Source organism: Neoarius graeffei, chromosome 19 (genome assembly GCF_027579695.1).
Source record: "Neoarius graeffei isolate fNeoGra1 chromosome 19, fNeoGra1.pri, whole genome shotgun sequence".
NCBI lineage: Eukaryota > Metazoa > Chordata > Actinopteri > Siluriformes > Ariidae > Neoarius > Neoarius graeffei.
In genome coordinates, this window is record NC_083587.1 from 8,346,463 (window position 1) to 8,372,923 (window position 26,461).

The following is a 26,461-nucleotide window of genomic DNA, read 5'->3' on the forward strand; positions in this document are numbered from 1 at the left end:
AACTGAAATTTTGGTTCGTACCAGTCTGTATGATCAGCCTCTCTTTCAGAGTCCTCTTTTATCGATCTCTGTACTGATGCTTGCAAGTTATTAAACTCAACGAAAAATGCCTCAAATAACTTAATTTGTTTCTCAACAGTTTCTTTATCTTGGCCGGATTCAATAAGGCTGTTGATTTCGTTACGTTTATGTGTTAGAACACCAAGCTTCCCTCTGCGTGTTACAATTAACTTAAACAGTTCTCGTTCATTTGAGAAATCCTGGTCTTCAGTCTCTTCCTCAGTCATATTGAAACTTAACTCAAAAGCTTTAAACACAAAAGTTCGTTACTAACTTAAAAAGGTTGAACACAGCGCAGTAGGAAAGGCGAAAGGCAGCGCGCGCACAGGCCGGTTCAGTTTGTAAAGTGCGCGCGGCGGCTCAAGTTCAAATGCGAGCACGGCGGCCCGTTCAGCAGTTCAGCCTTATTCTCACCAACCAGAAAAGTCAGTCAATCCTACAAGCACGTAAATCCACATCCACGAACTCCTGACAAGTAATCCACAAGCTTGCGACAACGCAGCTTCCAATCTTCCAAAACCGTGTGCCTGCTGGCGTCTCCAAGCTTCTAAACTTTCCATACACACTTGACCACTCATGCGCGCTCCGCTGATTAGCGCAGGTGAACCAATTAACCCTTTCATGTACCGGGCTCCACTTAAGGCCAAGGCCAACATCTCATATCATCTCTAGCCGCTTTATCCTGTTCTACAGGGTCGCAGGCAAGCTGGAGCCTATGTTGCAACAGAAGGCTTGGTTCATCTTAGAAATGGTCAATGCACGACATAGGGGATGGCGTAGGAATCCCCAAGAACATCACAAGAAACTAAATTGCTATAGAACATAATTTTTTGACACTGAATTTTCCCGATTCAGGGATTATTCTTTTGAGTACAAATTCCAACTCTGGACCCACCAGAGAGGGGGGGGGCGGGCATCTATCTATCTATCTATCTATCTATCTATCTATCTATCTATCTATCTATCTATCTATCTATCTATCTATCATCTATCTATCTATCTATCTATCTATCTATCTATCTATCTATCTATCTATCTATCTATCTATCTATCTATCTATCTATCTAAATTGTATCCATCATTGGGCAAGGGCTTGGCTTGGGAAACAGAGAATTTTGAGGTCAAAAATCACAATCATTGCTGATCAGTGGTGAAGGTTTTGGGTTAAGAAGCAGAACATTTAGAGTTTAAAAACGCAATTATGGCTAGTTAAGTGGTTAAGGTCATGGGTCAAGAATTAGAGGGTTTTGAGGTTAAAACAGCAATCATTGCTAGTAAAAGGGTCAAGGTATTGTATACAAAATTAGAAGGCTCTGAGTGTAAGCAGCCAATCAAGCCAAGTGGGGGTATCCAGTCAATCAGACTTGTTTTAAGGGCTATTCCCCACAAGCCCCGAACCTAACCATAACCTCTACACCTAAACTTAGCCGTGATCCCAGTACCCAACCCTAACCCCAACCCCTAACCTCTCAACCCTTAAACCTAATCTCAACTACTAAAATCAAATCTTGGATCTAGACCTTCCCCTGATCCCGTTCCCGAACCCTGGTTGAGGACCATTAGACTGATCACCAACCCCTTCGACCAACATCCAGATTAAGGTACAGAAAGATTGTTTGCTTGGGAGTGTGGTGTCTGGGCTGTGGGGGGTGAGAGAGTAGATGGACTTTGGACAGGCCCGTGCAGAACGCAGGCCCCAGCTTTTGCTGGGGCAATGGAAAACTTTCACCCTACCCTAATCCTAACCAGAGGTAGCCTATTTTGGGGAGTGGGCCAAAGATAGCACCTTCTGGATCACCAAACTTTACTTTAGCATGCATATGAAAGTCACCATTTACATATACAAACTGACAATGATCAGTTAAATAAGACCTGAGCCAGCAGAGGACCATTCCTTTACCTCCAATGACATTTTCTTGCCTATCCAGCAGAATGGAATGATCAGTGGTGTCAAAAGCTGCACCAAGGTTAAGCAGCACAAGCAAGGAGACACACCCCCGATCAGGAGCCATTAGTTGGTAATTTACTACATTAACCAGTGCTGTGGCTCTGCTATGATGAGATCTAAATCCTGATTGATACCTTTTATGGATGTTATTCCCATGTAGATATGAGCATAACTGTTATGCCACAGTTTTTTCTAGGATTTTGGAGATAAAAGGGAGGTTTGATATTGGCCTATAATGGGACAGCTGACAAGGGTTGAGGTTAGGTTCTTTAATCAAGAGTCTGACAACTGCTAGGTAAAAGGATTTAGGTACATAGCCATTGCTAAAAGAATAACTGATTGTTTTTCAAAAAGAGGTTTGATTGCTTCTGGTGTTATTTGTTTAAAGAATCATATAGGTAAGGGGTGAAAAAAATCCCCACAAGTACACAAGTTGAAGATTTGGATTGAATAAGTGAAATTAGTTCAGTCTCTTTAAGGAGTGTAAAACACAAATCATTGCTCATAGTGTTGGATACCTATCAAATTGTCTAGTTTCAAATTAATAGTTTGATATTTTTGCCTGATATTTTCAATTTTGCCATTAAAAAAAACTTCATTAAGCCATCGCTACTACATATTGAAGGTTTGCATGTTTCTGTGGTGGTCTTATTCCTAGTTAATTTTGCAAAAGCATTCCATAAAAATGTAAGATTATTTTTATAATCTTCTATTATGGTGGAGAGAAACATTGAACAAACAGCATTAGAAGCTTGTCTCTGAAGTTCCAGTGGCTCTCATTCTATGCTAATTGGAATACTATCAATTTTGTTTGACACCATTTTCTAATTTTACATGTGTGTTGTATGTGTGCATGTGTGATTGCTATACCAAGGTGCTAGGGTTTTTTTTTTCTCCTGAATTATTTTCTTTTAAGTGGAGCTACATTATCGAAAGTAAAGCAGAATGTTGACTCGAAGCATTCAGTTGTCTGATCAAGTTCTGTGAGGTCCAATCATAGTTGATAACTCTGGGAAACTACTGATAAAACTTTATGCAGTAGTTGCTGTGAATGTACTTTTGATGTGATGGTGTGCAGGGTGCATATATTATTGTTAAGACATTTCAAAAAAGATGAGGTAATGGTCTGAGGGAGCATCAGACTGTGGAAGTATGACTATATTTTCTATATTTAATACAAATGCAAGTGCTAGATTGAGAGTGTGACCACTAGGAATCATACAAAAACCTGAACAAAAATAGGGTTAGGTCCTGTGACATTCTGATTTACCCCTACTGAATCTAGAATGGACACGGATGCTGTTCTCAGTCTTCCAGGTGATCAAAACAAATAATGTCTCTAACACTTAATTTGTTGTCTAAAGATACAACCAGGTTTGAGAAATTCCGCAAATTCAGAAACAACTTCAGAATTTAAACCACGGATCTGTAAATAATTAGTTGAATCAACTGCGTAGATTTTTTTTTTTAGCTACATACATTAGGATAAAGAACTTCAAGCATACTGAATTTTTGTTCAGGTTTTTGTACAATTCCTACATTATTATAAACAACTTTGATGCCTTCTCCTCAACCAGTGAGACGAGGTGGATGTATATAGTTGGACGAGCTTCATTTAAGTGCTCCGTACTCATTTGGTTTGATCGACATTTCCATTAAACATTAAAATCCTGATCAGTAATAATTCCATGAACAATTAGTCTCATGCTGCAGTACTACACTGATAAGTGTTACAGTTAAATCATTATTTGTATGTTGGTAATTAATGACTACTTAAGAGCAAAACATTAACAGTCTCATTTTAAACATCACTATAAGGTTACATATTTTAAAACAGTCATAAAACACTGGTCTACAGCCAAAATGCTTCTGAAATAAATATAGTCAAACTTTACTAACTCTGGATCGCTGAGAACGAAAATGAAACTTAAAATTGTTCATTGGCTTGTTTTCAAGATTGGCTCTATGAATAAATCTATGAGTGGGTTTGGACAGTACTTACTTTTTTGGCAAAACAATGAATGATGCAATCTGAAGCCGGTATTGCATCATACATGACATTATGTTATTCTTAGAAGTCACTGATGATGCAATCATAAGTCAACTGACATCACTCCGCTGAACAAACTGGTCTTATATCAGCTCAAAAAAAAATTCATACAGTGCTATGCACTCGAGATCAAGTCTTTGCTTGACAAGAGATGCTCCGTTTCATGAATACAAGAGACAAGCTGCCAATAAATAAATAAATAAAAAACCCACTGCGTACACACAGAATAAGGACGAAACTTATTCATTACTAATACATAATTGGTTTTTGCAATTTGGTTCATAATACATTTTATTTATATAAACTTTTTGCTGATTTTCTAGTGTTACATAAAGAGAACAGGTGAAATATCATGTAAACCGACCATAAACACATGAAGAGACCTAGTTTTACAATTTATATTTAAAACATTACGATCTACACAATGTACATAAGTATAACATTTAAAATCTTAAATATCTTGGAAGCCACAGCCAATCAGCTGATTAGCTGTCACTTCTAATTCAACACACCAAATTTCATAATAGCCAATTTCATCTCTGAAGCAGACAACTTCTGAAAAATTGTTGACCAGTGTAACATGAAAAATAAAGTTCAAAGTACAGGTCATTTTCAGTCAAAACTTAAATAACCATATTTAATTTGACAACTTTAAATCATGCAATGTCTCTGAGTTAGTGCACTTGAAGGTCTTCAATGTAACTAAACAAGCAAACATCTTTCCACACTGTGAGCAGTGATACGGCTTCTCTCCTGTGTGAATGCGCTGGTGTGTCTGGAGATTACTCTGCTGAGTAAAACTCTTTCCACACTGTGAGCAGTGATACGGCTGGGTCATTCCATGCCAAATCAACAAATATCTGACAAATTTATGCTTGACCATCTCAAATTTCAATGAAATTTGGAGGGCTCAGAGATACTATAAAAAGAAGTTAATCCCCAAAATTTGAGCTTCCTATCTCCAACAGTTTCAGAGATACAGGCATTTGAATTTTTCGATTTTTTTTGCATTTTGCTCAAAACATACATATTTCAAAGTGTAATATAATCTTTATTATGCAAGATAGAAACCTAAAATTTTGCACAGAGAGACTCAATGTCTTGTACTACAAGCTTCAACTTAGAATTTCAATGGTCATTGTATATTAGATGGTGATTTTAACAAGGAATTTAAAAAGACAAATTTGCATTTTTTGCATTTTTAATTCATTCTGGAAGCTTGCCTGTGGCAGTAATGCTTAAACTAAGAATGTTATTCAAATCTACACAGAAATATCTACCAATTTCAGTTTTACCAAGTCTCCACTATTCCTAGTTTGTCTGTAATAGGGTTTTGAAATTCGCCGATTTCTAAAACATGCCATTTTCAGTAGCATGGATTCCAATGTGGGATAGCAGTTAGGAACTTGTAAATCTTTTTCAGTAATCTCCTAGACCAATATTTTATATTTCCAAGTTTTTGTTCTGTGTCTCAAATATTTCTGAGCTACAGGTGTTTAAAAAAATCCATTTTTTCCAAATTCAAATTATTGATATTTCCATTTTATTGATGATTAAGGACTGATAAATACAACTAAATGATTTGTATAGATAAGGAAACATTTTACTTGTGTTCATGTCACAGAAATATGGCTTTAAAAATATCATTTTGAAATAAGCTAAATAATATATGAACATTTCACATTTTTCAGTAAATATATATATAAAAACTAAAGAAGTCAGTCATTTTTCAGATAAATCACTTAACTTACAATTTCTGTTGTATGTTACTTTGTGGCAGTCAGAATCTTTCTTTAGTCCAACTCCTATAGAACAGGGAGGAAGTTCAGCCATTTCTAGATGTCTAAGAACAAACTCATTTATACTGATCTCAAATTGAAAGCAACTACAATTAAATTCCCTAGTCAACTATTCAAAATATCCAATCCTTGCAAAGAAACACATTCAGTTAATAACACTGGTAAATTTTCTCAGTGCTCTGTATTACAATGTATTTAATATAATCCAAGCAATATAAATGTTATCTGAACAAGTATGCAGTTTACAGACTCTAAAACTAAGATATGAGCCACCTGTTCTGGTATCAAAGGTCACCTATTGTGCTGTGTTGATATTGATAAGGCTGGCTGTTGACTGGTACACAATAGCTGGTCATTGATTGCTAATGTTGCACAGTCTTAGATTAAAATCAATTTACAAATAATTAATACTGAGCATTAATTGAAATTGTATTTAAAATTGAGGGAGAAACATGTCTCCTAACCTACTTGAGCCTTATTGAAGCATTTATTAACCCTCAAATATCAGTTATATGAAAATATATCAAAAACTCGAATTTGGTGAAAATGGATTTTTTAAACCCCTGTAGTTTAAAAATACTTGAGACACAGAACAAAAATTTGGAAATATAAAATATGGGTCTTGGGGATTACTGAAAAAAATTTACAAGTTCCTAACTGCTATCCCACATTGGATTTCTTGCTACTGAAAATGGCATGTTTTAGAAATCGTTGAATTTCAAAACCTTATTACAGACAAACTAGGAATAGTGGAGACTTGGTAAAACTGAAATTGGTAGATATTTCTGTGTAGATTTGAATAACATTCTTAGTTTAAGCATTACTGCCACAGGCAAGCTTCCAGAATGAATTAAAAATGCAAAAAATGCAAATTTGTCTTTTTAATTTCCTTGTTAAAATCACCATCTAATATACAATGACCATTGAAATTCTAAGTTGAAGCTTGTAGTACAAGACATTGAGTCTCTCTGTGCAAAATTTTAGGTTTCTATCTTGCATAATAAAGATTATACTGCACTTTGAAATATGTATGTTTTGAGCAAAAAACAAAAAAAATTGAAAAATTCAAATGCCTGTATCTCTGAAACTATTGGTGATAGGAAGCTCAAGTTTTGGGGATTAACTTCTTTTAATAGTATCTCTGAGCCCTCCAAATTTCATTGAAATCTGAGATGGTTGAGCATAACCTCTTGTTGATTTGGCATGGAATGACCCGGCTTCTCTCCTGTGTGAATGCGCTGGTGTGTCTGGAGATTACTCTGCTGAGTAAAACTCTTCCCACACTGTAAGCAGTGATACGGCTTCTCTCCTGTGTGAATGCACTGGTGTATTTGGAGATCACTCTGACGAGTAAAACTCTTTCCACACTATGAGCAGTGATACGGCTTCTCTCCTGTGTGAATGCGCTGGTGTGTTTGGAGAGCAGTCTGATAAGTAAAACTCTTCCCACACTATGAGCAGTGATGCGGCTTCTCTCCTGTGTGAATGCACTGGTGTGTTTGGAGATTACTCTGCTGAGTAAAACTCTTCCCACACTGTGAGCAGTGATACGGCTTCTCTCCTGTGTGAATGCGCTGGTGTCTTTGGAGAGCAGTCTGATAAGTAAAACTCTTCCCACACTGTGAGCAGTGATATGGCTTTTCCCCTGTGTGAATGCGCTGGTGTGTTTGGAGATTACTCTGATGAGTAAAACTCTTCCCACACTGTGAGCAGTGATACGGCTTCTCTCCTGTGTGAATGCGCTGGTGTATTCGGAGATCACTCTGATAAGTAAAACTCTTCCCACACTGTGAGCAGTGATACGGCTTCTCTCCTGTGTGAATGTGCTGGTGTTTTTGGAGAGCACTCTGATTAGTAAAACTCTTCCCACACTGTGAGCAGTGATACGGCTTCTCTCCTGTGTGAATGCGCTGGTGTATTTGGAACTGACTCTGCTGAGTAAAACTCTTCCCACACTGTGAGCAGTGATACGGCTTCTCTCCTGTGTGAATGCGCTGGTGTATTCGGAGATCACTCTGCTGAGTAAAACTCTTCCCACACTGTGAGCAGTGATACGGCTTCTCTCCTGTGTGAATGCGCTGGTGTTTTTGGAGATGACTCTGATGAGTAAAACTCTTCCCACACTGTGAGCAGTGATACGGCTTCTCTCCTGTGTGAATGCGCCTGTGTGTTTGGAGATTACTCTGATGAGTAAAACTCTTCCCACACTGTGAGCAGTGATACGGCTTTTCCCCTGTGTGAATGCGCTGGTGTGTTTGGAGGTTACTCTGCTGAGTAAAACTCTTCCCACACTGTGAGCAGTGATATGGCTTTTCCCCTGTGTGAATGTGCTGGTGTGTTTGGAGATTCCTCTGCTGAGTAAAACTCTTCCCACACTGTGAGCAGTGATATGGCTTTTCCCCTGTGTGAATGCGCTGGTGTGTTTGGAGATTACTTTGCTGAGTAAAACTCTTCCCACACTGTGAGCAGTGATACGGCTTTTCCCCTGTGTGAATGCGCTGGTGTTGTTGGAGATTACTCTGATGAGTAAAACTCTTCCCACACTGTGAGCAGTGATACGGCTTCTCTCCTGTGTGACTGCACTGGTGTGTCTTGAGTGCATTCTGAGAACTAAAACTCTTTCCACAATCTGAGCAGTGGTGAATTTCCTTCTGTATATCATTATGGGAAGTATCAGAATGGATAATATCAGTTGATGTTGGTTGACGACTGGAGCATTTGGAGGGGATCTGAAGCTTATATTTAATCTCTCCTGATTCTCGCAGTCTCACGTACTCTTCATAGTAGCATCTCTTGATATGCTTGTCGAGGTAAATTGGAGATGCATCGGAACGAGAGCATGTGGAGCATGAAAAGACTTGCAGCAGAGCGTTCTTTACTTCTGGAGAAATGAAAGGACAACAATAACAAATTGAACATGAAATGCAACAAGATTGTAAAATATAACAACACTAACCCAATGTAAGGAGTGTTTTTACTGAAACTTAATCAAGATTCTACATGAATTAAGACGGAGACAAAAACAAAAGGTTGCGGACTAAGATATAGCAGCCTCTAGCTTGGAATACTGGGAGATTCAATAAGGTCCTGGAACAGCAGCTATGCACAGCATTGGCCATAGCCCCATGGGTCTGAGTGACCAAAGGGGAGTTGTTGGTTCCTGTTCGACATCATGTCAAGTCTAGGTAATGGCAATGCCTTATTTACATCTCATCCAGGATTGAGAAGGAAATTCAGCCCTCACATTCAAGGTTCTGAAAGATCCAAAAATGGGCCTTATCAAACTGGATATGGATAGATTTATTTGCAAATAGTTTCTAGTAGCATTTACACAAGCAAATATGTATTTTCTATCTGGATTTTTTTATATGGATTAGGTTGTCAAGTTTAAAAACACTTATTAATTTCAATTACACACTAATTTCATGAAATTAAGTTTTGTGGGATTTTGTGAAGCCCCATGATTCATATTAATGTAAATGATGAAAGCAAGCCAACATCCATAAATTAAGACATATAACAATAGTCATTTAATTTAAATGTAGGCGTATAAAAAAAAAAAGGGACACACTGCATCGGTTCAGATGGCATTCAAGTAGGTCTGCAGCAGTAGGAATTTCCTTACTGCAGTATTTGAAGAATGCCACTGTGTGATTTGTAGTAGTAAAGCAACCAAACCTCCATGTGTTTAATTGTTCGTTAATTCATCAGACACTATTTGTTCCTTAACATGTTGAAGTTCTTCAGCTGCAAGAGTTTAAAGTGCATATCCTGGACCAATTTATTTATTTTATATATGAAAAGTATGTCCCTTTACACATTCATCCAGAAGGGTAATTTTGCACAAGACCATCTGTCGACAGCAGAAAAAAATCAAATAACAAAATGCGTCTGGAAAAATCCCAAGGGAGTCTGGAGCCAGATTCGTGACGCCAGATTCGTGACGTCACCTGCGGAAGCGTCAGTAGGCTGCGAGCGCTTGCACGGTTTAAGTGCACAGCCTGTGTAGACCAAGCGCTCCCATTTCTCTCTCATTGTCCAGTCTTTTGGGAAACGATAAGTACTAATCCCATCATGATTGGTGTTGCTACACCCTCCTACGATACATCTATTAACCATTTTAATAATTACGTGATAACGTTGAAGAAATTTGCAGAAAACCACCAGGTCGTTTTCTCATAAACAAACCAGCGCTGATGTAGGATTCAGAGGGAGGCGTTCCGCACGCGACATCACGAAAATCAGTGTTTGCCGGGAAATTCAAATGTCAAGTTTTTCCAGAGGCAGACCGACTTGCCTCAAATGGCTTGATTTCAACTGAATTTTTCTGGTATTGCGCAAGGTAAAAAAATTTAAGAGAATGCAGAATGTTATAGATATTTGACCAAAGTTTAATATAAAATAGGAGAATTACATTGATCTTGCTCCTGAATTTACCCGTGATATGCACTTTAAGGAGCTAAAATTTAACATAATTAAAAAGATAAGTTCTCCATGGTATGACTCTTGTGGAATTATTGAATTCCATAAAAATACTAAAACTGTTATTGCTTGATAATATAACCATCACATATGCTCCTGAAATAAAGCAAATGTATTGCAATTGATTTTTATAATGGTTGATGGGTTTGATTGACATCTGCATTATCCAATTAACAACTTCGCTTGGTTCAGACACACTGCATGTGTGTGTTCAACTAACTTCTTTCCAGCCAGCTGGTTATATTGCACTGAAGGTATTATAATGCCGCCCCCAGTGTTTCTGTAATATGGGGAGGTCTAACATTATCCTATATTATGTGTTTGCTGTGACAGGGCATTGCCCCCCCCCCCCGATTTCTCCCCAATTTTCTCCCTAATTTAGCCATGGCCAATTCCCACCCATCAGACTCCTCTCCAGTATCACATAACAGCTACCAACCAGGGAGGGCTATCATGTGCTTCCTCCAAGACAAGAAACACCAGTTGACCATGTTTTACTCATACAATGTCAGGGGGCTGCAAAGCACACTCAGACGAAAGCCCAATCCACTTACTTCCTATTAAATGTGCTCTCTCACACCCATGACTGGCCAGTGTAACTGACAGGGCAGAGAAGAGAGAGCATGCCATCTCTCCCTCCCAGAGAGCCCAGACAATTTTGCTCTCTTGAGCTCCCAACCACAGATGATTGTGGCGTCATCAGGACTTGAAAGTGGCAATATCTGGATGATGGGGAGGATGACTGGGACAACACTTTTCTGCTGTGCCACTCGGGATCCACAGGACATGCATTTCACACTACTTCTAGTTAATCTGGGCATGATGAATAAAACTACAACAATATCTTGTGGTTTACTATATACACTGGTGCTTGAAAGTTTGTGAACCTTTTAAAATTTTCTATATTTCTGCATAAATATGACCTAAAACATCATCAGATTTTCACACAAGTCCTAAAAGTAGATAAAGAGAACCCAGTTAAACAAATGAGACAACAATATTATACTTGGTCATTTATTTATTGAGGAAAGTGATCCAATATTACACATCTGTGAGTGGCAAAAGTATGTGAACCTCTAGGATTAGCAGTTAATTTGAAGGTAAAATTAGAGTCAGGTGTTTTCAATGGGATGACAATCAGGTGTGAGTGGGCACCCTGTTTTATTTAAAAAACAGGGATATATTAAAGTCTGACCTTCACAACACGTTTGTGGAAGTGTATCATGGCATGAACAAAGGAGATTTCTGAGGACCTCAGAAAAAGCGTTGTTGATGCTCATCAGGCTGGAAAAGGTTACAAAACCGTCTCTAAAGAGTTTGGACTCCACCAATCCACAGTCAGACAGATTGTGTACAAGTAGAGGAAATTCAAGACCGTTGTTACCCTCCCCAGGAGTGGTCAACCAACAGAGATCACTCCAAGAGCAAGGCGTGTAATAGTCGACGAAGTCACAAAGGACCCCAGAGTAACTTCTAAGCAACTGAAGGCCTCCCTCACATCGGCTAATGTTACTGTTCATGAGTCCACCATCAGCAGAACACAGAACAACAAATGGTGTGTATGGTAGGGCTGCAAGGAGAAGCCACTGCTCTCCAAAAAGAACATTGCTGCTCGTCTGCAGTTTGCTAAAGATCACATGGACAAGCCAGAAGGCTACTGGAAAAATGTTCTGTGGACGGATGAGACCAAAAATAGAATTTTTTGGTTTAAATGAGAAGCATTATGTTTGGAGAAAGGAAAACACTGCATTCCAGCATAATAACCTTATCCCATCTGTGAAACATGGTGGTGATACTATCATGGTTTGGGCCCGTTTTGACGCATCTGGGTCAGGACGGCTTGCCAAAATTGATGGAACAATGAATTCTAAATTATACCAGTGAATTCTAAAGGAAAATGTCAGGACCTCTGTCCATGAACTGAATCTCAAGAGAAGGTGGGTCATGCAGCAAGACAACGACCCTAAGCACACAAGTTGTTCTACCAAAGAATGGTTAAAGAAGAATAAAGTTAATGTTTTGGAATGGCCAAGTCAAAATCCTGACCTTAATCCAATCAAAATGTTGTGGAAGGACCGGAAGCAAGCAGTTCATGTGAGGAAACCCACCAACATCCCAGAGTTGAAGCTGTTCTGTATGGAGGAATGGGCTAAAATTCCTCCAAGCCAGTGTGCAGGACTGATCAACAGTTACCGGAAATGTTTAGTTGCAGTTATTGCTGCACAAGGGGGTCACACCAGATACTGAAAGCAAAAGGTTCACATATGGCCCTTTTCCACTACCCTTTTTCAGCTCACTTCAGCTCGCTTCAGCTCACTTCAGCCCGACACGGCTCACGTTTCGACTACCAAAGAACAGCACGACTCAGCTCGCTTCAGCCCTGCTTAGCCCCCAAAACTCGCACGGTTTTGGAGTGGGGCTGAAGCGAGCCAAACCGAGCCGAGTGAGGCTGGGGGCGTGAGCAGACACTCCCCTGTGCATGCCCTCACATGCCCACACACGCCCCGCGAGCACGCTGGGGTCTGTAAACACCGCAAACCCGGAAGAAGGAGAATTACGAATTACGAGAATTTCTGAAGCCTTATGCGCCTCGCCTCATCTATACGCTCTTGCCAGTATCTGTTGGCGTTGTCGGTGACAACAAGCCACAGCACCAAGACCAGCAACACTAACGACTCCATGTCCTCCATGTTTATTGTTTACTCTCCGGGTCGTGAGACTACCGCTTAAAAGCTCACTGATGTCACTGTTTGCGCTGCTTAACGACATCACGTGACGTCCACCCACTTTCGCTAACTCCACCCAATGTGTCCACCCACTTCCAGCCAGCACGGTTCAGCGCGGTTGTAGTCGAAATGCAACTCCAACAGCCCCGCTCAGCTCGACTCAGCCCGACTCAGCACGGCACGGCTCAGCCCGACTCAGCCGCGTTTGTAGTGGAAAAGCGGCAATATTTTTGCCACTTACAGATATGTAATATTGGATCATTTTCCTCAAATAAATGACCAAGTATAATATTTTTGTCTCATTTGTTTAACTGGGTTCTCTTTATCTACTTTTAGAACTTGGGTGAAAATCTGATGTTGTTTTAGGTCATATTTATGCAGAAATATAGAAAATTCTAAAGGGTTCACAAACTTTCCAGCAACACTGTATTCAGTTTTGCAATAGCAAGATATGCAGTGGGCGGACTTCACGTGTCTCAAAGGAAGCTGATAGACTTCACCCTCTCTGGTTGGTCATGGTCATATGATCGAGAAGACCTATCTGGTTGGTGGAACAGGCCAAAATGAGTTCTCTGGGGAATGCTCTAGTTATTGCAGACTGCATTGTACAACAGCTTTCATCCCAGAAACACTGGTAGGCTCAGAAACGTCACGAAATGATGCAGAAAATAACCTCTATAACCTCTTAAACAAAAGTAACACCTTGCTGTCTGGTTGCTCCTGTAGGTGCAGGACTGAGTTCTTTGGTGTACTCTTCTTCATACCACACCAAGAGCTCCTGTCCTGGGTTAATGGATCGACAGCAACGATACAGAATTCTCCCTTGATACTCAAATGCCACAAGATTCTGTTCTTCTTCATTACGGGCACAATTCACATACCTAAAAGAGTGAGGCAACGTTTCAGAAAAAGGTAAAAAATCAGATCAGAGTTACAGACTTGGAGAAAGCATGGTGGAGATATCAATGACATGAAGATAAAGTTCTTCCAACAAATGAAGAGCTGTAAAATCAAATCACAAAAACGACCCAACAGCTAGTGTACTGCTCACCTCATCCAATTCACATGCGTCTCTCTTTTGGCATTGATGTATTCTTCACACTGCATGCTCCTGCATACCTGTAGAAAAATACCACATTTATTTATTTATTTATTTATTTATTTATTTAAAGTATTTAGTCAGCCACCAATTGTGCAAGTTCTCCCACTTAAAAAGATGAGAGTGGCCTGTAATTTTCATCATAGGTCCACTTCAGCTATGAGACAGAATGGGGGGGAAAGAATCCAGGAAATCACACTGTAGGATTTTTAATGAATTAATTGGTAAATTCCTCGGTAAAATAAGTATTTGGTCACCTACAAACAAGCAAGACTTCTGGCTCTCACAGACCTGTAACAACTTCTTTAAGAGGCTCCTTTGTCCTCCACTCGTTACCTGTATTAATGGCACCTGTTTGAACTCGTTATCAGTATAAAAGACACCTGTCCACAACCTCAAACAGTCACACTCCAAACTCCACTATGGCCAAGACCAAAGAGCTGTCAAAGGACACCAGAAACAAAATTGTAGACCTGCACCAGGCTGGGAAGACTGAATCTGCAGTAGGTAAGCAGCTTGGTGTGAAGAAATCAACTGTGGGAGCAATTATTAGAAAATGGAAGACATACAAGACCACTGATAATCTCCCTCGATCTGGGGCTCCACGCAAGATCTCACCCCGTGGGGTCAAAATGATCACAAGAACGGTGAGGAAAAATCCCAGAACCACACAGGGGTTCCTAGTGAATGACCTGCAGAGAGCTGGGACCAAAGTAACAAAGGCTACCATCAGTAACACACTACGCCGCCAGGGACTCAAATCCTGCAGTGCCAGACGTGTCCCCCTGCTTAAGCCAGTACATGTCCAGGCCTGTCTGAAGTTTGCTAGAGAGCATTTGGATGATCCAGAAGAGGATTGGGAAAATGTCATATGGTCAGATGAAACCAAAATAGAACTTTTTGGTAAAAACTCAACTTGTCGTGTTTGGAGGAGAAAGAATGCTGAGTTGCATCCAAAGAACACCATACCTACTGTGAAGCATGGGGGTGGAAACATCATGCTTTGGGGCTGTTTTTCTGCAAAGGGACCAGGACGACTGATCCGTGTAAAGGAAAGAATGGATGGGGCCATGTATCGTGAGATTTTGAGTGAAAACCTCCTTCCATCAGCAAGGGCATTGAAGATGAAACGTGGCTGGGTCTTTCAGCATGACAATGATCCCAAACACACCGCCCGGGCAACGAAGGAGTGGCTTCGTAAGAACAGGGATGAGAATGAAAAATATTTTAAAAGTCTGAAAAAACCGGGGCGGGGCGGGGCAGGGCCCGGGGGGGGGGCCCATGGAGCTAATGATTTTTGGCTTTTTTTTTTTAACCCCAAAACTATTAATTTTATCAGCAAAAATTTGCAATTTATTTGGAAATAAATTCCCCTTCTTGGTGGACTCCCAGGTGAAAATGATTAATATGGTACAAGAGACTTGTTTTTAATCAATTCACATTTGATGATTTCAAAAAAATTAATGCACCTTTTAATATAAACGAGCTCTACAGTATTATATTTCTGCATTTTAGCTATTCATGTCTTTGAATACTCTAATCCTTTAAAATGAAGTGCAAACCAGAAAAAAGTTCTATCATATAATTCTCTTAAGCTTTCTTCTGATATTATCAGGAGGTCTTGCATATTAAGCAGGCAACATTCAACATCACTTATCACTTCCCTTTCAACTGTTGTGTGGACTAACTAGGTTTTATCTGGACAGGATGTTGTGTAATGTAATACATATACCATGTGGTCAATCTGAAGATCGAGATGGTGATTTTGAATTAAAGAACAGGCATGTACAATGGGAATTACATATTGGAAATTTTTTTTAAATCAAAAACTACAAGTTCATCTCGGCCTAAAAAATTTGGGCAGACGCTCCCGCGCGGCACACACCAGCATCCCCCCCCCCCCCCCCCCCATGAAATGAGCAATAAGTAGGAGAGTTATACATGCTATCATACTTAAAATTTCATCAGAAATATATGGCCCTTTTCCATTACCCTTTTTCAGCTCACTTCAGCTCGCTTCAGCTCACTTCAGCCCGACACGGCTCGCGTTTCGACTACCAAAAAACAGCACGACTCAGCTCGTTTCAGCCCTGCTTAGCCCCTAAAACTCGCACCGTTTTGGAGTGGGGCTGAAGCGAGCCAAACCGTGCCGAGTGAGGCTGGGGGCGTGAGTAGACACTCCCCTGTGCAGTGATTGGTGAGGAGGAGTGTCCTCACATGCCCACACACGCCCCGCAAGCGCGCTGGGATCTGTAAACACCGTAAACCCGGAAGAAGAAGAATTACGAATTACGAGAATTTCTGAAGCCTTATGCGCCTCGCCTCATCTATACGCTCTTGCCAGTATCTGTTGGCGTTGTCGGTGACAACAAGCCACAGCACCAAGACCAGCAACACTAACGACTCCATGTTTATTGTTTACTATTCGGGTCGTGAGACTACCGCTTAAAAGATCACTGAATCAGTGACATACAGAGCATTGTGGACGAGTTCGCGGAGCGCAAGGCTCGTCGTATGCCCTTCAAATAATGCGCGCAGTAGGCTATTGATGTTTTATTATGAGCCATGTACAGTATGTCGCCTAATGTTTTTTTGTTTCTGAGTTACATGTTCGTTTGAAGGACTTAATGTACAAAATAACATAGTTGCACCCCGTAGTGTTGAAATTGGTAAACAGAGTGCATTCAGTGAGGTTTGCACCGCCCTCCTTTTATTTCTGACTCTTCCTGTCACCGTTGCAACCTCTGAGCGCTCATTCGTATGCCCTTCAAATAATGTGCGCAGTATAGGCTATTGATGTTTTATTATGAGCCATGTACAGTATCCTAATGTTTTTTGTTTCTGAGTTACATGTTCGTTTGAAGGACTTGATGTACTAAATAACATAGTTGCACCCGGTAGTGTTGAAATTGGTAAACACCGCAGTTGCGGACATTTTGTAGCCTAAAATGATGTTATGATAAGCTTTAATAAAGGGCCCGGTCATTTGCCCCGCCCCCGGCCCGGCTCTGACTTGTTCCGCCACTGTCACTGATGTCACTGTTTGCGCTGCTTAACGACATCACGTGACGTCCACCCACTTTCGCTAACTCCACCCAATGTGTCCACCCACTTCCAGCCAGCACGGTTCAGCGCGGTTGTAGTCGAAATGCAACTCCAACAGCCCCGCTCAGCTCGACTCGGCACGGCACGGCTCAGCCGCGTTTGTAGTGGAAAAGCGGCAATAGATATGATACTATGATTCTCCCCAACATGCTACATTAGATAAGCTAACCCCATTTATAAAAGATACACACTTATATATGACATGTAATTGATATATATTTTTGGGGGCGCGCGCTCTCTGTCATGCCGATCCTGTAGGCTGCACTGACTCAATACAACTGAAAACTCCGGTCCTCGAGGAAAAAAAAAAAAAGATAAAAGCCCGCCCACACTGAAAGCTGATTGGCTTATTTTGCTGAGTAACCCAATCAAGATGCTCTTTGTCTGGCATGCGCTACATGAACAGGCACACAGGCAGTGTTGCCAGATTGGGTGGTTTTAAGTGCCTTTTGGCAGGTTTTGAACATATTTTGGGCTGGAAAACATCAGCAGTATCTGGCAACACTGCACACAGTCTCCCTCACGCACCCCCTCGCGCGCGCACATTCTAAGATGCGTGATGCAGACCTTAATGTTGCGCGCGCACGCTCTTGCTCGCTTCTATCAATATGCAGGAGACTCCCAGAACTTCCGGTAGACTTGGGATGTCTGTGTTATAAGGTGACCACAGATCATTAATCATACCCCCCCAAAAAAAAAATTTCTCAACGGATTTACATCGATCTCAAAAACGATCATTTTGGTCTGAAAAAGTCAGAAATCCGCCAATCGGTGGAAAATTCTCATCCCTGTAAGAAGCATTTCAAGGTCCTGGAGTGGCCTAGCCAGTCTCCAGATCTCAACCCCATAGAAAATCTTTGGAGGGAGTTGAAAGTCCGTGTTGCCCAGTGACAGCCCCAAAACATCACTGCTCTAGAGGAGATCTGCATGGAGGAATGGGCCAAAATACCAGCAACAGTGTGTGAAAACCTTGTGAAGACTTACAGAAAACGTCTGACCTCTGTCATTGCCAACAAAGGGTATATAACAAAGTATTGAGATTAACTTTTGTTATTGACCAAATACTTATTTTCCACCATAATTTGCAAATAAATTCTTTAAAAATCACACAATGTGATTTTCTGGATTTTTTTTCTTCTCATTTTGTCTCTCATAGTTGCGGTATGCCTATGATGAAAATTACAGGCCTCTCTCATCTTTGGGAAAACTTGCACAATTGGTGACTGACTAAATACTTTTTTGCCCCACTGTATATGGCTTTAAATGAGGTTTACAGAAACAAGAACAATGACTCATGCCAATATTATTAAGCCTCACAAAGGCTGAATTAAAGGTTTTTGACTGTATCGTAAGATTCACAAAACAGCTGACAAGCTCCGAGATGAATTTAGTAACTATAGGAAAATGCAGGTAAGGCTTTATCAGAATTTAGCCAAAGGAAAGGTTTCTCATAAAAGCCTTTACTTCTGACATGGCAAAGCTGTGCTGTGACTCAGACCTCTCTGATAAATATCCATCTGTCCCTTGTGTTTTGGTCTCTAAACAGACAGCTACAAAAATACACAACTTTAAAAGTCAGTTCTGTCTCTAAATGGGTTTTATATAAAATATTTTTTTATCTGTACAAGTAATATTTATTTGGGCGCCAATGTTGTTTTAGTTCAGTGTAGCAGTGTTCATCTTTAATTTAAATTATTTTAAATTTACTTTTAGTCTTGTGTCCTGAAAATAGTAGTTACATTTTAGTCTTTTTTTTTGGTCAAGATTTCATCAATGGAACTCAATTTTAATTTTAGTCTAATTCTATCAATGTTTTAATCATAATTTCCTCAGATAGTTGCATGGTACTTGTAAAATATGCCCTGCAGTTTTAAGAGGACCTGTTGCAGGAGGGGTTTAGCCGGATTCCCCCCCCCCAGCATATGGCTGGTTTTGTCACTATGCAGAAGTTACAGTACTCAGCATAAATGAGTACACCCCCTTTGAAAAGTAACATTTTAAACAATCTCAATGAACATAAGCAATTTCCAAAATGTTGACAAGACAAAGTTTAATATAACATCTGTTTAACTTATAACGTGAAAGTAAGGTTAATAATATAACTTAGATTACACGTTTTTTTTTTCAGTTTTACTCAAATTAGGGTGGTGCAAAAATGAGTACACCCCACAACAGAAACTACTACATCTAGTACTTTGTATGGCCTCCATGATTTTTAATGACATCAACAAGTCTTCTAGGCATGGAATGAACAAGTTGGTGATATTCTGCAACATCAATCTTTTTCCATTCTTCAACAATGACCTCTTTTAGTGACTGGATGCTGGATGGAGAGTGATGCTCAACTTTTCTCTTCAGAATTCCCCAAAGAAAATAAATTTCTTTACACCACAAAGGTGAAGGCTACAAGATGATCAGCAAAGCTTATCAGTCAGAATACTGTAGAAAAAGTGGTACAAAAATTTAAGAAAGCTGGAACTGCAACCATCTCACAGAGACGTCCAGGTCGTCCACGGAAGTTAACACCTCGACAGGAGCGTCTTCTGATGGGAAGGGTTGAAGAAAATTGGCATGCAAGTTCACTGCAGTTACCTAAAGTAGAAAGCCAAACTGGGGTGACTATTTCCGGTGACACAATACGGCGTACACTGCAGAGGAATGGCATGCATGGATGCCGTCCACGAAAGAAGCCTCTCCTAAAGCCCAGGCACAAAAAAGCCTGCCTCGAGTTTGCCAGGGCCCATGCTAACAAAGATGAAGCCTACTGGGACTCTATACTCTGGAGTGAGGAGACCAAGATAAATGTTTTTGGAACTGATGGCTTCAAAACTGTATGGCGTCACAAAGGTGAGGAATACAAAGAAAAATGCATGGTGCCTACAGTGAAACATGGTGGTGGCAGTGTCCTTATGTGGGGCTGCATGAGTGCTGCTGGTGTCGGGGAGCTGCATTTCATTGATGGCATCATGAATTCACAGATGTATTGCTCTATACTGAAAGAGAAGATGCTACCATCACTCCGTGCCCTTGGTCGTTATGCACTTTTCCAACATGGCAATAATCCTAAACACACATCTAAGGCCACTGTTGGATTTCTGAAGAAGAACAGGGTGAAAGTGATTCAGTGGCCAAGTATGTCTCCTGATCTGAACCCAATCGAACACCTATGGGGAATTCTGAAGAGACAAGTTGAGCATCACTCTCCATCCAGCATCCGGTCACTAAAAGTCATTGTTGAAGAATGGAAAAAGATTGATGTTGCAAAATGTCGCCAACTTGTTCATTCCATACCTAGAAGACTTGGTGTTGTCATTAAAAATCATGGAGGCCATACAAAGTACTAGATGCAGTAGTTTTTGTTGTGGGGTGTACTCATTTTTGCACCACCCTAATTTGAGTAAAACTGAAAAATGTGTAATCCAAGTTATATTATTAACCTTACTTTCACGTTATAAATTACAGATGTTATTTTAAACTTTGTCTTGCCAACATTTTGGAAATTGTGTTCATTGAGATATTGTTTAAAATGTTCCTTTTCAAAGGGGGTGTACTCATTTACGCTGAGCACTGTATGTGGAGTTAGCCATGACTGTAATGGTGATGAGCCCTATTTTCATATGAAGATGTTACTTTGTTCAGACCAATGTCGTGTGTGTGTCCTGACTCATATACCCGTTAGAATCCAGGAGCATTATGAAAGCCATACGAGCAGGGAAGTGAGCGAGTCTAGCAAACCGGATTCACTCCCGCTTCCCAACTACGGTCAGGAATGTGAAAAAGAGGGAAGGCAACATACTGGAATGGATTTTGCTCAGGATATTTCCCCTAGCTGTAAAAATTCCCTTGAGAAGTAAGCTAGGATGACTGTGTTAACAGAACCAGCTATCTTGGGTCACATTTATTCGTCAGGGCATAATGAACAGAGATTTTGTTTTGCCGTGCTTTTACCGGCCCTCTCTGTGGGCCTGTCATTTCAGGTTCACATGACAGCATACGTGTTCTCACCGGTCAATCACAACCAAGTTAGCTAATGCACATTAACATTCTACACTAATGCAAAAGCAGTGTGCAGCAGTGAAACAAAAGCCATGGAAAGGTCAAAAATTTAAGGAGGAGCTAAAAAAACAAACAAACCAGGCATTAGAGGCATAGGCTTCCAAATGTTTAAAAAAAAAAATAAATCTACAAACTGTTTGGGCATCAGCACCCTGAATTGGCCTGCAATGCCATTTTCAAGGACCAGAATGAAGAGCTTAAAATGGACATTAAAACATAGCTATAGACTAGGCTGTTGCCTCTCACAGTTACCAGAGGACTAGCCCCCCTGTAACCCTAGCTGTATAGGTGAGAGGCCGAGGGCTATGGAAACGAAGGTCAGCGCCGCCCAATGTGCCTGACTGCATGGAGCGGGAAGGACTTTAGAGATGGGCTAGGCTGCATGTTCACTTAAAACTGCTGTAACTTGCCCAACCATAACTGATTATCATATGTACCAGAGATTTCCAAGCTTGTTGGGGCTGAAGGACATTAAAGGTCAAATCAGAATGTCAAGGCACACCAAATTAAAAGTTGGCTATCGATTATGAAGAATGTCACACACATTATGATGGGCTAGAAGGTCATTTGCAAAATTTGACCCAGATTGCATGACAGCAGATTGTCAAATAATTATTAAAACAGATAGGTAAATCAGACAGGCAACTGTATCATTTATTAAAAACGTGAGGCAACGCTCATTACAGTGTTTTCCATGAGTTACCTAGACTGTAGTGACGGAAGCATTTTCAGAACACAAACACCATTTGATTTGAGACTGATAACATGAAGTGTCCACTCCAGTCATCCACTAGTCCAAACACAATACTATGGTTATCAATTTAAAACAGCAAACAGATAACATCAATGGAGAAGTTAGCATTGATAATTAGCATTCATCAAACTTGAGCTTAGAGAACGTTAACATCAGCATGTCCGAATCTCATCTCCTCGCTTGAAAACAGTGCACGGTTAAATTTGTAGAGTTTTAGCTTATTTGAGTCAGAAAAGCTGCTAACACATCCGGTAGCATGTATTCGTCATTCAAAACACAAGTGCATGCTCTAACCAGAGTTCAAAATAGGTTTATTTTTGGCTAAAATGAAATTATTCTGCATGTTCTCTATTCAATATTTTAAATTTTCTAAAAAAATAAATAAACCGGTTGAACACAGGTAACCACTTCTGCTTCATTTCTTTGAGGGCTGAAATGTATGCTCTAGTCATTTTTTTAACTGTTTATGAACTGTGAAACTCCTTAACCATGCTTTGCGGGTTTGGCCTTTTTGCTGTGGCATCACCATTCATATCGATACAATCAGTGTGTTTATGCTTAAATTACTAAAGCACAAAATTGTTTTGTACAAGTTCTTCATAGATCTAAAACTCTTAATTTTGCTCTCAAAGTGCACCAGTTTGATACATTTAACTTTAAAATAAACAAAATTATCTCACAGGGGAGCCTGCCCCCAGAGCGAGGGCCACTGACCCTAATTTCACAAAATCCTGAGGGAAACACTATTATTCTGTCTTTTTTTTAAAAATAACTACTGCCAGTGGAAAAGCTACCTGTTCTTTTGCAAGTTAGGGTAGCTGTGAAAGAAATCTCTCTCAACTCAAACATAGAAGTAGGTGATCGTGATTATGCAACATATCCTGAAGCATGTTGATGTTCAAAAATAAACTTGACGGGTAGTGAACTAATGTGGCAAGTGTATGTGGAAGGAGAAATCATGAGACGGAGAGCTCCGCTTTTGAATATAAAAGTGTGTCATTGCATATCGTACAACGAAATTGGACGCCATCCTACCAGTGGAACATCTACTTATTTTAGATTTAATTATTTATTTCGGTCATTTCAACTTTCAATAACACACACTGGTTACATACATATCAGCAAGAAAGACCGAAAAGGATTAGACTGAAGCAAAAGCTTAATGCGTCTACCCTCATCACATTTCATAAATTAATAAATCTTTTTTTTTTTATGCCAAAGGAATTAAGGAAAGAAACAAAAAGGAAAAAAAAAACTAAAATTATAATAGTAACAATAGTATCTGTTACATTTTGTTCAATACAATTTTACAGCTTTTAATTTCAAATGAACACCAAAACATACATATTGGATTTTGCCGTGTTCGTATTCTGTAGCGTTACATATCAAGTAGCTGGATCAAATTTAAATCAAACCATTTTTTTCCAAACATATTTCATATCTCAGTTTTGTACTTACTGATAATCTTATGTTTGTATGCTTTAAGGCCTTTACACAGTTTAATTTCATTTTCAAGACCAATCCATAAATTAACTCCTGTTATAGATATACACCTCTATTTCACATTTGTTCTGAACTTTGTTTTAACAAACATATGAGTTCCTTTCAATTCATAATGATTCTCTCTGATTTGAAAAAAACTCTGAATACAGTCAGGGATAGTTTTGTTTTTGATTTTAAACATAAATTGAGCAATTTTGTAATCCACAAAATCACGAAATTTAAGGCCATTCAAGTTTATAAACTGATTGGTTGGTTCACTATAACATACGTTGTGTATGATCCCAATAGCTCTTTTCTGCAATATGAAGATCGGGTTTGTGATTGCATTTCCCCAGACCTCCACACAATAAGTTATGTATGGAACAAGCAGAGAATTATAAAGTGCGTGCAATGATTTTTGGCTTGGAATGTGTTTAGTTTTATGAAGTATTGCAATAGACTTGGACATTTTTGTTTTTACACGTTTAACTTGACAGGTAGCGAACTAATGTGGCAAGTGTGTGTGGAAGGAGAAATCATGAGACGGAGAGCTCCACTTTTGAATATAAAAACGTGTCACTGCATATCGTACAACGAAATTGGATGCCATCCTACCAGTGCAACATCTGCTTATTAAAAATAAAGAAATATGTCCATATAATATATATTAACAACTCAAAAACTCTAAAAAGACATACACGCACAAAACATTCACACTGCTGTTTTTTTTTTTTTTTTTTTAAATTGCACGGTCCCTTTAAAACAAGCACTGTTTAGTGCAGTTATGGCTCTTGGGTAGAAGCTCTTTTTCGGTCTATAGACCCCTTACACTGACATCACATTTACGTTAGCAATGGTTACTACCCTACCCTATACCTGTAGGACAAGCAAACTTTGTTTACATACTGAAGCCAAGCAAAGATGTCAGACGTCCGTTGCTGTTGTAGTTTTCTTCAGACAGCTAAAAAAGCTCTACTAACGGATTACTTGGATAATCTTAAAGAAGTGAAGGATACATGGAAATTAGAGTTTATTAGTGGCTATGATCTGTACAAAATTCCTCAAAACCAATGGAGTGACGGTGCAGATTTGTGGCCTAGTGTTGGCTACATGTTGGAATGTACTTTCCTTTTCCGGAAGAATCCGGACATGGAAGAACAGTTCAAAAAAAAAAAAAACTGCACACCCTACTATATAAACAAGAAAACCTTTGTGTAAAGAATTTTTACCGACATCAGCTTTAGGGAACAGAATGCTGCAAAAGCCTGAGCATTTACTCTCAAAGGACTACTACTTGAACTGTGGGCTAGATGGTATTCCCGGCCCGCCATGTCTCAACAACCTCAAGGACATCAAGTTACAGAGCTATTTGCACTCAACAATGTGCAACGTGCTAGAGGGGCGCATCCGTATGTGCTGACCCTCGGTAGTGGCGTGTGGCGAATTTGTCTTTGTCTGTTTATATTCTGTAGTAAGTTTGTAAAATGAAGCCAGGTGATCAGGGCTCAAAATTAACTTTTTTTCTTTGTGTCCCCCAGTGGTCCCGAATTCTGTGTTGTATTGTCCCGAATGGAAGCAATAGTGTCCCCATTTTTTTCCTCTCTGAAATAACCAGTGGTTAATATTATCATATGAAGTTACTATTATATTTGTAACTATGCGATTTTGAACCTTTTATATCATTTTTACAATAAGTCACAAAACACAAGTGACACATGTCCTATACATCATCTACTTCAAAATTAGTTATTGCATTTTAGTTTATTAAACTTTGGTGATCTCACTGTATGAATAGATACCCGTTTATTTAAAGGGGCCAACTAGCTCATTCAGAAAATGTTTCAACTCACTACATCTGCAGTACACTTTAGTTGAAAATAAGACCCCTTTTATGTTCATTTCATCTACTTATACCTTGAATATCTGTTGGCATATATAAGGCCAACTTATCATTTTCACCATTACCGTTATCCATTTTTATGTAATATACCTGTTGCCCCATTCAGAGATGTTTTGAAAGCCATCAGCCATACCATCAATAGATGAAATGACCTTGAGCAAGGCACCAACCCCAACATTGCTACAGGGACTGTAACACTGTAAAAAACCGTAAAGTCACTTTGGATAAAAGTGTCATATCATATAAGTGCAAACAAAGCAATGTAATCCAAGTTTTTTTTTATTGTAACCTTTAGTCATATAAATCATTTACATTATTTACAGTGCTTAATTTCATTTTCTTTGACCTAGATAAATTTCCCATTCATTTCTATGGAATTATTTGAAAAACTACACACATTTTCAAACATCCGCTGCTCTGGCATGCTTTCACCTAGAGACATGATTCAAACTTTAAAACGTAGAGAAACTTTTCCTCTGTGGATCTGGCATTCAACTTTTTGCTAGGCTCTATACTTTTTGATCAGTCACAGATCAAGCACCATGATCACACCTGGAGAAATTCCGGCTTTATAATGGGTGTCTATGGCGTTACACACCAGTGGAGCTCAGGAGTTTAGAGTGTAGGCAGCTTGAAAAAAAAAAGCTCTGACTTTCTCATTTAAACTGTTTTCTCAGCCACAATTTTCACTCTACACACACAACTTTCTCAAAAGTTGTAGTCACACATTGTGTGAATCAAGACAAGTGTCTCCCTGAGCGATAGGATTTACAGTTTTTGAATGAGAAGCCTGAAAGTAAGGAGAGGACAGCCGCGCTCTCCCATAGACTCACATTATAAACGTGGCAGCGCTTTTACTGCAAAATCAGAAAAGTCACTTGTTTTTAACTCGCTCTAGTGTCCACATTTTTTACACTAGGGACAAAAAAAAAAAAATACATTTATGTGTTCATGGGAGCCTTGTAGCACTCAGTGTGAAAGAATTTTGTGAATAGCTCCT

The 26,461-nt window shown here is 39.6% G+C and overlaps 2 protein-coding genes across 2 annotated transcripts in view; both read right to left on the bottom strand.

The window, feature by feature from the left end:
* Positions 1 to 4,331: 4,331 nt before the first annotated feature.
* Positions 4,332 to 4,984, bottom strand: LOC132867780 (gastrula zinc finger protein XlCGF42.1-like). The gene has a single exon (XM_060900784.1). The coding sequence runs from the start codon at positions 4,939 to 4,941 to the stop codon at positions 4,696 to 4,698; it is 246 nt and encodes an 81-aa protein (XP_060756767.1). The 5' UTR covers positions 4,942 to 4,984; the 3' UTR covers positions 4,332 to 4,695.
* A 2,004-nt stretch (positions 4,985 to 6,988) lies between these two features.
* The window catches only part of LOC132867697 (zinc finger protein 883-like), a 57,878-nt gene continuing 38,405 nt past the window's right edge, over positions 6,989 to 26,461 (bottom strand). Inside the window, exons 4-6 of the mRNA XM_060900707.1 lie at positions 14,117 to 14,184; positions 13,768 to 13,946; positions 6,989 to 8,738 (exon numbers count right to left, since the gene is read on the bottom strand). Coding sequence (XP_060756690.1) covers positions 7,309 to 8,738; positions 13,768 to 13,946; positions 14,117 to 14,184 — 1,677 coding nt within the window. The 3' untranslated portion in view covers positions 6,989 to 7,308. The remainder of the gene's footprint in view (positions 8,739 to 13,767; positions 13,947 to 14,116; positions 14,185 to 26,461) is intronic.

Excerpts from the sequence above, each read along its gene's own strand:
- LOC132867780 (XM_060900784.1), bottom strand. The coding sequence starts at position 4,941 with ATGGTCAAGCATAAATTTGTCAGATATTTGTTGATTTGGCATGGAATG.